General features: G+C 36.7%; 1 protein-coding gene across 1 annotated transcript in view; it reads right to left on the reverse strand.

Moving 5' to 3' along the window:
• copg1.L (COPI coat complex subunit gamma 1 L homeolog) overlaps nucleotides 1-10,392 on the reverse strand; it is a 30,756-nt gene extending 20,364 nt beyond the window's left edge. Inside the window, 10 exon segments of the mRNA NM_001090106.1 lie at nucleotides 1,150-1,283; nucleotides 1,361-1,518; nucleotides 1,602-1,688; nucleotides 1,955-2,047; nucleotides 2,137-2,212; nucleotides 4,352-4,431; nucleotides 5,815-5,886; nucleotides 6,700-6,780; nucleotides 7,266-7,318; nucleotides 10,271-10,392. Of these exon segments, the coding sequence (NP_001083575.1) occupies nucleotides 1,150-1,283; nucleotides 1,361-1,518; nucleotides 1,602-1,688; nucleotides 1,955-2,047; nucleotides 2,137-2,212; nucleotides 4,352-4,431; nucleotides 5,815-5,886; nucleotides 6,700-6,780; nucleotides 7,266-7,318; nucleotides 10,271-10,307 (871 nt within the window). The 5' untranslated portion in view covers nucleotides 10,308-10,392.
• Nucleotides 10,393-13,188: the final 2,796 nt, after the last annotated feature.

Consider the following 13,188-nt stretch of genomic DNA (forward strand, 5'->3'; position numbering starts at 1 on the left):
GGAAGATCAAATACATATTTATAAAGCACCAACATATTTCACAGCACTGTTCAATCAATGGGTGATGTACAATGAACATACAAATTACATACAAAAAAAACAACCCATAACTAATACAGGTATAGGATCCCTTATCCGGAAATCCAATATCCAGAAAGCTCCGAATTACGGAATGGCCGTCTCCCATAGACTCCATTTTATCCAAATAATCCAGATTTTTAAAAATGATTTCCTTTTTCTGTGTAATAATAAAACAGTAGCTTGTACTTGATCCCAACTAAAATATAATTAATCCGTACTGGAAGCAAAACCAGCCTATTGGGTTTATTTAATGTTTAAATGAATTTCTAGTAGACTTAAGGCATGAAGACCCAAATTACGGAAAGATCCATTATCCGGAAAACACCAGGTCCCGGGCATTCTGGATAACAGGTCCCATACCTGTACAAGGGTTAAAGAGAGTTCTGCCCAAAAGAGCTTACAAAGAACTAGAAAAATATAGGAATGTGTGCAAAGTAACACTAGAGGGGTTATTTATGTTGACCTAGGGTCTTGTTGTGTTCTGTAGGGCGCCCTAACTTGCTTGTCTGAAATATGCAAAAATTAAAGGAATGGTTGTGTGGGGTCAATATACCTCCCAATGCTTACCCCAGGAATACATATACACGAGGGAAACACAGACCGGATACCTGGATACCTTCAGTCAAAGGCACTGACACGGAGGCATGGTGCAAATTGTAATAAACATGGAGGCTTGCACCTGTTTTCCTGAACTTTGCACCCTGCCCCACCATCAGTAAATTAACTATTTTTTATTCTACACAAATTGAAAGTATTCTCTACTTATGCACAGCAAATTAGTATAGTGCAGATCACCCAGACTGTTTAAGTTTTGTTCCTTGCTCAAAACAGCATATTCTGGCATTGGCCGATGTGTGGAAGATTCTTTCCTGAAAGGGTATACATCTGCATTTCACGTGCATCAAGAGCAGCTGTGCTGCAGGAAGCAATTTGTGGTTGTTTAGTCTTGGAAAACAGTGGTAGTTACACACCTGAGACTGCTACATGCCAGAAGCATTAGGTTCATCCCATATATTATTAGAACAAAATTGAGATAAGATTTTCACTGATCAAAATAAATGAGCTTACCAGACACAGCAGGAGCAAGCTCTTTAGCAGTGCAGGAAGGTAGGTTCACAATGGCTGAAGCAGCTTCATAGACAACCATTTCATGTTTGTTTCTCAGACAGCCCTCAATAAAATCAAACAAAGGACTGTCCCGACTGGAAGAAAAAGGCTTGTTAAGAAGGCAGTATAAGTATTCATATTAGTTTGTAGATTCTAATAAAGTCTTAATTACCTTCCATCCTCTTCATCCAGCAGCTTGCTAGCCACACGAATCATCATGCAATAGGCAAAGGGGGACTTCAGACCATGGCGCATGAATTTGCTCAACATCTTGTTAACAGACAGCCGGTCATTTTTTCGCACGTGGTACAGCAGTCCCAAAGCATGATACTAGAATATTAAAGGGCAATGAAATGTGAATACCAGTGAGATCAGAAATACTGTATGAGATTTTAGTATCGGTTCGGACATACCTGAACCATTATATTATCACTGGAAGCTGCTTCTTGGGCCTCATTTACCCAACGTTTCACTACGTCAAAACTGGTCTTCAGTAGGTGCTGTGGGGAAAGCAAACATAGAAGTGGTTATGTTTGTAAGTAAGTTACACAAAAGAAAAAAACCAAATGGTCCATTATATAAATGTTTATTTTTTCTCTCAGTAAAAAAATCTGTTTATTTACTATTTACAAATTTATTTCCTGTCTGGAAATGTCCATATCATTCCTCTCTTTATGCAATATATATTAAGGATTGGGATGGGTGCTTTATATACACTTTAACCTGAAGATGATTTAACATGATATGTTAAATAAAATGTGTTTACCAATGAGGAGACAAGAGCAGAGCTGGACACACTGGATACTTTGTCTACTATGGCCTGTTTCATGTAACGTTCAATAGCCTGTAGCATGGTGCTCTAAATAAAAAAGAAATTTGGAATTACAGCATGCCCATCATTATCTGAATCAATGGCTTTGAAGCCATTTAACTTGAAAGGAAACATACATCTGTGATTTTGCAGAGTGCTCTCACAGCTGGACCTCGGTAGCCGTCATCCTTCCCAGTCATATCTTTGGTTAAACTGTGTTAAAAAAAAAAGTAAATGCAAAGGCATCATACATTTATTTAAAAAAAAAAAATGTGCGCCAATTCGGCGCTGGCAAATTTTCGCCGGTTAGTGAATTTGTCCCAGTGAGGTTGTCACTGTTCTCAGAAAACTGACAAAAACCATATTTTTGTGGTTTGGCACATTTATATTTCTACACACATATACCGTAACCTGGAGGCACCACAGAGTCATCCATGGAAAGGAATTAGCTGCCGTTACTGTCTCTATACATACAAACAAGGAGTCGGATATATTAACTAGAGTATATATGGATTAAACTCTGAGAAACCCATACTTTTATATTTTATTTCAAGGCAATTAAAGAATGTTTTTTTTTATTTTTTATTTTAAATAGTACTGGTTTTAATACAAAACGCCACTGCTAAAAATTCGAATCTGTACCAAAAGGCTATCAGAAATATTTCCGTGAATCCAGCTGACGTAAAGTTGTTCATTCCAAACATTTTTTTTTGAGTTTAGTTGTTTTTCAGATTGTTTGACAGAAATAAAGACATTTTTCAATTGCTTTCCATGTTTTATTTTTGACCGTTTATTCCATAATTGAAGTTTAAAGTTAAATGTTCCTGTCTCTGTTCTCTTTGCTCCATTAGTTGATCCATTTCTCAGCAGCATCTGTGGGATATCAGCAACTATTGAAGCAATTATAACAGCTGCCTTTAAAGGAGACCTGTCATCCAGACATAAAAAGCTGTATAATTTAAGTTATTTTCAAATTAAACATGAAACCCAAATTCTTTTTTCTTATTAACACATACATACCCATTATAAAGGTATTTTACTTTCACTTTCCATTAGGGATGCATCGAATCCAGGATTCAGTTTCGGGATTCTGCCAGAATTCTGCCTTTTTCAGAAGGATTCGGCGAATCCTTCAGCCCGACGGAACCAAATCCTAATGTGCATATGCAAATTAGGGGCAGGGAAGGGAAATCGCGGAATCAAGGAAGTAAAAAATTTTCCCCTTCCCACCCCTAATTTACATAGGCAAATAAGAATCCGGTTTGCCCGATTCCAAAGTAGTGGATTCGGTGCATCCCTACTTTCCATTGAGCATTTACTAGATATCACTGCCCTCCTCACATTCCCCCTCCCTCCTCACTATCTAATATTGTAGCCTGTGCATAGGCATCAGGTCACCCATTCTGGCACACAAGATTTTGGCATGTTGCAAAGCTTGCTTTAATAACAGTGTCCACAAAATGGTGCCTGGCTGCCTGCAGTGATTGTGTAATTCCAAGCCAATGACACAAGATTTAAATAAATTTATATAGTGTAAATTTACTTTACTTGACAAAAACAATAGAATTGTTTTGGGATTATTAATCCATCATTATTAACTAGGGTGACAGGTTCCCCTCAATGAAACTCAGGAAATCAACCCAGCAAGGCCAAAGATAAGAAATATATCAATTTATGTATCAATTTAGAACAGTTTAGCGCATTCATTTTGCTTGAATAATGTGATAAAATAGGATTTTGAATAATTTTTTTGGGCGACGGGTCCCCTTTAACGTTTAATGTTCCTGCCTCTGGTGTTTCAGTCTGGCAGCTCAGTGATCCAGGTGCAGATTTTGAACTGTTACAATTTGCTCCATTAGTTGATACATTTCTCAGTAAAATCTGTGGGAATATTAGCAACTATTGTATCAATTCTAAAAGCTGTCTTTAATGACACTTAGGCATTCTGCTCAGCAGGGACAAACATAAGAAATATGTAAACTAATACATCAATTTAAGATAAGAAATTTATCAATGTAGAACAGTTTACAGAGTAGGTGACCAGCCTCCCAGAGCTCCTTCAGAAAGACACAAGAAGGTGAAAAACTTAACTTTAAACTTCAATATTAGAAAAAAAGCCACAAACAGAAAAGAGAGAGTAATTGAAAAAAGTCTTTATTTCTATCTGAAAACAACTGAAAAAAAAAAAAGTTTTGGAAGGTGAACAACCCCTTTAATGACTGCTCTGTTATATTTATACGTAATATGTACTTAAAAACCAAACACCTTCTAAAATGTTGCCGTCCCTGAATATGAGGCCAAATGGCAGAATGTTTGCTCAGTTCTAATTAAATGGATTATATGCCAACTCACCTACTCGTTACAATAATTACATCCTCAGAAATGCTTGACATCTCTTTTATAGTCAGGTAACACATTCTGCGGAGTGTCGGCTAAAGAGTAAAAGTAAAGGTAATTAAATTTTGAATTTCTATAACATTTCAATGTTATAGAAAAAACCTGGTGTAAATGTGAATTTGCTGTGCTTGATATTCACGCAACTATGGATGCATAGCTGATACAGAAATGTTTTCATGTTATCAGTAACATTGTTATGAGCCAAGAGATTCTGGATAAATGTTGAAACTCAAAGGTGGTTTAAAATGAAAGTCCAACAAACTCAGCAACAGTTCACAGACAGAACAATGTTTTGGTGTTCTGTCTGCAATATGCCTCTGATTGCTCTGTATAAAGCTGTTGTACTCTGTAGGTTTTCAAGCACAAAGTGAAGGTATTTCCCCCAATAAGTATTAAGAAACTAACTGATACTATACTGATACTTCAGTAGTACTGCTCCCAGTAATAAATGGGTATTGAGCCATGGGCAGATTTACTAAAGAGTGAAGTGGCCGTCTCTAGCGGAAATTTGCCAGAAATCCCATCCACAGGGACATCAGCAATTTACTAACAGGCGCAGAAGACAACTCGCTAGCGAAAGAGACAGTCGCTAGCGCAGTTTCACGCCCTATCTCCAGACTAATTTTGGCTCGGACGAACGATCGTTACTCCGCAAATTCACTAAAGTGCGAATTTTACTTTGCCAGAGTTTCCTTTGCCACCTTAGACCTATCGAACTGATAACATGAAGCTTCATCGTCCTCAATCTTATGGCAGTGACATCATATCTTGTATGCCGGAAACTCATAAAAGCCCTAAAAAAATGCTGGTGTTTTTTCATAATTTAAAGCGGGATTGCCTTCAAAAGTTGTAACTATTAAAGATTTTTGTATTAACATTTTTGTCCCAACCAATTGAGGGGCATGCCACATTTGTTTTAGGGTGGGCTCAAGTCTAGGGCATTAAAGGATCGCTTTTGTCTTTTTCTTGGACATTTGTAATATTTGGCCACTCAAAGCATTTGTACCAATATCTCTAATAAAGACGTCCTTACGACCTACTGTATATGAACCCGCCCTATTCAAACTGACCTAAGCATAAGAGTACTAACGAAGTTTCGCTAGGCAAAAATGAACGCTAGCGAAAGTTCGTTATGAAAGTACAAATTAATACCAGCGAAACTTTGCATTTTAGTGAATTAGCGTAGTGGTAAGGAACACCTGGCTAAGTGGAGTGAAGTATGGTGGAGCCTTCGCTGGTGAACATTATTCGCCCTTTAGTGAATTTGCCCCATTATCTTGAACCTTGCAACCAGTCTACGTTTGTGTATAATATGTGTATATATTTGTTTACTAATCATTTCCTTCTGCCTGTCCTTGCATTTATAATAGAGAGGAGACAATATTGCCATCGTATGCATAGATAATAAAAATACATACATCATTTGACTGGAACAGTTTGGTCATGGCAAAGAAAGCTTCTGTGGCTTCTGTTGCACCCATGTGCTCACCCTGGTAATAAAAAAATAGAAGATTATGTAAGGTATTTAAAATCATTATCAAACAAGATGGACTGTTTGTGACAACTGTAATTTTTTCCTAACTGTATTATATTATGTATGATTATTCCACTTAACTCTACATGAACATGTAGACGTGCACATACACAGAAGCAAGACTAAATACTACGCACCCTTCCAACTATTTAGTAATTCCCTGCTCAGATTAAAGCTTTATGCCAGTAAGATTATTTAACACAGAAGGAAGATTTACTTTTTTTATTCATGCTCTGGTCTCTGAAATTAAAAATGTAATCCCAAGAACTTTTTGTTGAAAATCTTGGGTTTATATTAAGAAAAATAAATCATCATAAGGAAATCTATGTATGTATGTATGTATAACTTTATTTGTAAAGGGCTTGTTAAGGAGTCATAGCACTGTACAGAGCATAGAACAATATATATATATATATATATATATATATATATCTAGATACCTCCTGGAGTGGAGGAGAGTGAGGAGCTACATGTGCTTGCGAGTACCAGGGACCAAGAGTGATTTCCCAGAGCTGGAGAGAGGACCAGATAACCACTCCCATTAGACAAGAGAGAGGATTCTGGGATTAGTGGTCCGCTGAAAGCCATTGAGGGCTAAAAATGGAGTCGATGGGAGACGGCTATTCCGTAATTTGGAGCTTTTTGGATAACAAGTTTCCAGATAACGGATCCCATACCTGTAATACTTGTAAGCCATTTTGTATAAAAAGACCCTCTCTGCCGTGCCTAAAAGCTAGCAATCTGTAAAGCAATATGTATTTTTACATACCTGGTTTATTAAATATAGTATTTTCGTCAAGATGTGAGCACATTTTCGTGGGTTAATCGGAGTCTCGTTAAACAGACGAGCCTATAATTCAATGTAGATGTACAACAGAGGATTCGTTATAAAAGTAATTGTTTTTCTATATGCAGACTTATAGACATATGTTAAAAATTCACAATTACAGACAATAAGATTGCAAAATAAATGCTAAATAGATAAAGTATAGGCCACTTCAGTGGCAGAACTATGAACTGGAAGAGAGATGCTACTAGGGGAGTATACATATATATAGATTAATAGTCTGCATTCTAAATCCCTAAACAGATCTTGAGACTATTTATTTGAATACCATTGGAAAATACTACTGATTCATTGCACTCAGGAGATGGTTTACCTACACCTTAGTTAGGGTTCATATTTTTACTGCTGGAAAACTGGGCACCACAAATAAGTTAAAATTTGGCAAAACTAATACAATTTTCTATCTAAGAAATCCATACCATGTGATATTTTTCACCCAATGACTAACAGTAAATTGCCAATTGTACTGCAAAGAATCAAGGTCTTACCTCCTGGAGCACTGCACTCTTTTCAAGGCTCTGGAAAGGGTTGGAGCTGCCCCCTGAAATTGTGCAAAAAATGATATGAATGAAATCATAACATACACGTTATATAGATGAATGAAAATAATGTATTTGGTGATATCAGGATTTCTGCACGGAGGTTGATGGGTAGGTTGGTTTCTCCATACCACATATAAGTTGACTACAGGCCCTAGCCCAACATGCATTCATCCCTGACCATGAAACACTGGAACATAATGTAAGAAGCATCTTTAAGTGTTTAATGGCCTTAAAAATACGTTTTAAATAAATATTTTATAGACAAGACTTTCTTTAGTCTTTATTTTTGTGTTTGTTTACTTAAAGGGATCCTGTCATCGGAAAACATGTTTTTTTCAAATCCCAGAATCCTTGGTGAAAGGTTTGAATACCGAACCAAATCCGAATTTGCATATGCAAATTCGGGGCACGAAAGAAAAAAGAGGAAAAAAAATCTTCTTTTGTGATGAAAAGTCCCATGATTTCCCTACTTGCTCCTAATTTACATATGCAAATTAGGATTTGGATTCGGTTCGGCCAGGCAAAAGGATTCGGCCGAATCCAAATCCTGCTGAAAAAGGCCGAATCCTGGCCAAATCCCGAACTGATTTCTGGATTCGGTGCATTCCTATTAATAATATAGCTAGATACTGCTGGCTGCTAAAAAAAAACCCTAAAGAAAATTTAGAACATTCTTAAATGTATAATAAAACTATGCAAATAATAAATAGCACATGAGTACATAAAAAAAAACAACCTACACAGAGCTCTTTCATTGTTGTACAAACACACATGTATATATATATATATATATATATATATATATATATATATATATATATATATATATATATATATATATATATATATATATATATATATATATTCATTGACATTCATATGACTTTAGTCCCAACAAAGGTGTTTGAAAAGCTTCTTTCCCTTTGAATTAATTTTAAGTATGATATAGACATTAATATCGTAAGACAATTTGCAGCTATCTGGTCACTACCGTCTTATTATCCCTAGCAACCAGGCAGTTGTTTGAATTTGAGACAGGAATATGAATAGGAGAGGGGCTGCATGGAAAGATAAGTAATAAACAGTTTAATCATAACGATACAATTGTAACCTCACAGAGCAATAGTTTTGACTGCTGGGGTCAGTGACCCTCATTTAAAAAGCTGAAAGTGTCAGAAGGAGGAAAATTAATTCAAAAACTATAAAAAAAAAAGAAAACCAATTGCAAAGTTGCTAAGAATAGGACATTCTACAACATACTAAACATTAACTTTCAGATGACACAGCCCTTTAATTACTCGGCCCTGGCATATACAAAATACATTCCGGAGCTGAACCTTCCCTGCACCTCATACAGTGAATTAGGCCTTGCTGACTGTTTACAGCCTTTGTCCTGTTTGTGCATGTGTATTCTGCATGCAAGTCATCACGTATATTCACATACAGTTTTAGATCTATTCCCTATTGGTGGATGGATATTGGTGAGCTTTAAAGAAAAGCATACCCATTCATTAACATGTAGCTGCATTTGCAAACCCTATTGGCAGCAGAGAAAATAACTGCAAATAACTGAATGAGAAGCTTTATACTAGAGCTCAGATCTTCCTCCTCCTCCACCCCCTGAATGCAATACATTTCTGATCACAGACATTCACCTATAGGGCCGAAATAAAACGCATGGTCGATCTAAAGCCCAAGAGCATGTCCTGTACTCTTGCTTTAAAGGAGACATATATATATATTTCTTATACATCTAAAAGAGTTTAATGCACTGGCACATTCTTGTTTTTTTACATAAAATGTCTGCTTTAATTTATATTAATTAGGGAAGCACCGAATCCATGATTCGGGATTTGGCCAGGATTCGGCCTTTTTCAGCAGGATCCGGATTCGGCCGAATCCTTTTGCCCGGCTGAACCGAATTTGCATATGCAAATTAGGGGCAGGGAGGGAAATCGCGTGACTTTATGTCAAAAAACAAGGAAGTAAAAAATGTTTGGGGGTTTGGCTGAATGCAAAATAGTGGATTCGGTGTAGTGTCACACTACAGGCTCTCTATTTGAAATGCATTGCATTCTTACTCTTACAAAATGCAGGAATGACCGACCAAAGACATATCTAATGGTCTGGTCATGATCCTTTGTTTTTAAAACGACCAATCCCAGCATGTGGGATCCTTGGTGTTGACACTTAAGGAGAGTATAGGATTTCTAAGGGATACTGAACACTGTTAAAGGGGTTTTTCACCTTTGATTTAACTTTTAGTATGATGTAGAGACTGATATTCTGAGACAATTTGCAACTGGTTTTCATTTTTTATTATTTTTTTGGCTTTTTATTCAGGAGCTCTCCAGGTTTCAATTTCAGCCATCCGGTTGCTAGGCTCCAAACTACCCTAGCGACCATGCACTTATTTGAATAAGAGACTGGTATATGAATAGGAGAGGGGCTAAATAGGATTAATAAAAAGAAGCAATAACAATAAATGTGTAGCCTTATGGAGCATTCGATTTTTTAGATGGGGTCAGTGACCCCCCCCCCCCATTTGAAAGCTGGAAAGAGTCAGAAGCAAATAAATGAAAAGCTCTAAAAAATAAACAATGAAGACCAATTGAAAAGTTGCTTGGAATTGGTCATTTTATAGTTAACTCTAAGGTGAAGCAGCCCTTTAAGTAGTGGAAAAGAATCCCATACAGCTGTCCTACCTCTGTACCACACACCTGACAACTTCCTCAGTCACAGATATCGGCTGGGATTCCAATAAACTGCCCGACCCTGACTGGCTCAGCCATACACGGGTTACAAACTTATCCCCACACTCTGCTAAGGGCCTGTCGCACAGTAATATGTACTCGCTGGTGCCGCTCTGGCCCAGTGACAGTTCGCCACTTAGATATATTAGGACAATGAATAAAACGCGACACAATAGCAGAAAACGCCATATTACTCACCAGACTCCTCATCTTTCTTATCGAACTTCTTCAGCATCTCTGCCCCTCAGTCAGAACCAGGCCACTTCCTGCCAGGCTGTCACCGGGACACGTCACTCCAAACAACGTAACCTACGCATGCGCCCTAGCTAGCTGTACGACTGGCGCACATGGAGCATGCGCGTTGTGAGCGGAAGAAGCAAAATTGAAAAACCGGAACTGTGTGCAAATAGTGCACGCAGGTAAGGGAATGACGGACCCCAGCAATTCGAGGCATATTATAAGCCAGTCATATAATGTTGAGTTTCGAGGCTTGGATTTTCAAGCAACGTTTTAAAACGATGGTTCACCTTTGAATTATCTTTTAGTGTGTTATAGAATGTCCCATTCTAAGCGACTTTTCAATTGGTCTTCATTATTTATTTCTTATAGTTTTTGACTTTTCCTTCTGACTCTTTCAAGCTTTCAAAAGGGGGTCACTGACCCCATCTAAAAATACAAATGCTCTGTAAGTCTACAGATTTATTGTTATTGCTATTTGTTATTACTCATCTTTCTATTCAGCTCCTCTCCTATTCATACTCCTGTCTCTTATTCAATTCAATGTATGGTCATACCTCCTAACATTTTGGAAGTAAAAAGCGGGACAACATTTTTTTTCCCGCACGTAGCGCAGCAATTTTTTGACCACACCCCTTTCTGTGGCCACACCCACTAATTACCATGTTTGTTTTACAAAATTTGGCAGGTTATGAAAGTTTGAAAATATTTCTCCTTATCTAAACTGTGTTTTTGTGTCTTACAAAGTATCTTATTTGCACCTGTTAACTGTTCTGGGCTCTCTGCTAAAAGCCAATTAAGTGAAAAAACTTTGTTTCTTTTTCTGGCTGTTCAGTGCAGAGAAAAGAGGGACTTTCCAGTACAAATGAGGGACTGCGGGTTGAGCAGTCAAAAGAGGAACTGTCCCTCCGAAAAAGGGACAGTTGGGAGGTATGCATGGTTGCTAGGGGAATTTGGACCCTAGTAGCCAGAGTGATGAAATTGCAAACTGGAGAGCTGCTGAATAAAAAACAAAATAAATCAAAAACCACAAATAATAAAAAATGTAAACCAGTTGCAAGTTGTCTCAGAATATCACTCTCTACATCATATTAAAAGTTAACTCAAAAGGCAACAACCCCTTTAAAATAAAAAATTGCCGTAACGAAGGAAAATACAGTTTCCAGTAAACATTCATGATACGGTTTAAATGGTGAACACACTCGTACTTGTACAATTATGCTTAAAGGGGAACTATCACAAAAATGAAAATGTAAAATTTGCTTCATCATACTGCAATAAGAAACTTTCTAAATACAATCAATTAAATATTTGGCATCATTTCTGACATAATCAAGTTTATCTTCACTATCCCTCTCTCAGCATCTGTTTCTCTTCATTCTGTCTTTATATAGGAGTTGAGTGTCAGATGAATGATCCAATATATCTTATAAGGGGGCTTTCTTTCCTAGAAGATGTATTAGAGCTCACTCTATTAAAATCACCAGAAATCCTGTCTCTCTACATGCAGGATTTGTGCAAATGCCAGTTATTTTGTTTGTACTGGAATTAGTTATTTGAGTGAGCTCTAATACATCTGCTGGGAAAGGGAGCTCCCTATAAGATATATTGGATCATTCATCTGACTCCAACTCCTGAATGAAAAAATATTTAAAAATAAATCAAAACAGCTTAATAAAAAAAAGATGCAACAGGGGTGGGGGGATGAAGCCATTTAAAATTACAAGACCAGTAAAAAGGAAAGTAAGCTATTATTTTATTTAGTCATAATATGCCAATGCAAAACGTTGTAGATTTTCTAAAATTGGCTGAAATGTATTTTATTCTTAAGTCACACTTCATAAATCTCCAATGTCCAGTTATTAAATTCATACCATTCATAGCAAAAACATTAAATATTTCTAGTCCCATTAATAGTGTAGTTGACAGAAATACTGGGGTCATATTCATCTGAAGAATAAACCACATTTTTTGCTATATGCATATGGCTATAAATAGGCTGAACCTTATGACCCATGAAAATGCTATGCAAAACATGGAAAATGAGGTTGGACTGCAGAATTGATATTGAACTGAAGTAGCAGGAGAATGCCATACAAGGTTATAGCAATTGTTACTAGGTTATTTAGGGAATAAAAATTTAGAGATAACATTTCTTTTTTTAAAATAATTTTAATATGAAGAAAACAAGTATCAGTCTCTTGGATATACCATTTTTGAAACTGGCAACACCAAACAACCATAAAAGTGGACCTGTCACCTCCACATAAAAAGCTGCATAATGAAAGTCCTTTGCAAATTAAACATGGAACATTTTTTTTTTCATTAAAACATCCATCCATGTTATAAAGGTGTTTAAATATCTGAGCTGCCAATCAAATATTATCTGCCCCACCTCTATGCCTGAGGCATAGAGTTGGGGCAGTCAATTACTTTCACTTTCCATTCAGCAATTCCTATATCTCACTGCTGTCCTCACATTCCCTCTTCCCTCCTCACACTCTATAAATTTGTAGTGCATTACACATGGGCATTCAGTCCCCCATTCCTGTGCATACACTAGATTTTGGGGTGATACATGATTTGTCTTAATAACAGTTTACACAAAATGGCACCTGCCTGCTTGCTGTGATTGTGTAATTCCAAGACTGAAGGAAACAAAATGTAAAAAATAAATATAGTGTAAGTAAAGTTTATTTTGCGCAACTAACATGATAGAAAAGAATTTGGAATTATTTCGTAGTGTGACAGGTCCCCTTTAATACCAAATGGGGAAATGTATAAAATGTTCCTGTGTGGATTCAGTAATTAACTACTGCCACTTCTTTAACTATCCAGCTGTAAAATGTTAATGATTATAAAACAATAAAACACAAACA

The sequence above is a fragment of the Xenopus laevis genome, chromosome 4L (assembly GCF_017654675.1).
Source record: "Xenopus laevis strain J_2021 chromosome 4L, Xenopus_laevis_v10.1, whole genome shotgun sequence".
NCBI lineage: Eukaryota > Metazoa > Chordata > Amphibia > Anura > Pipidae > Xenopus > Xenopus laevis.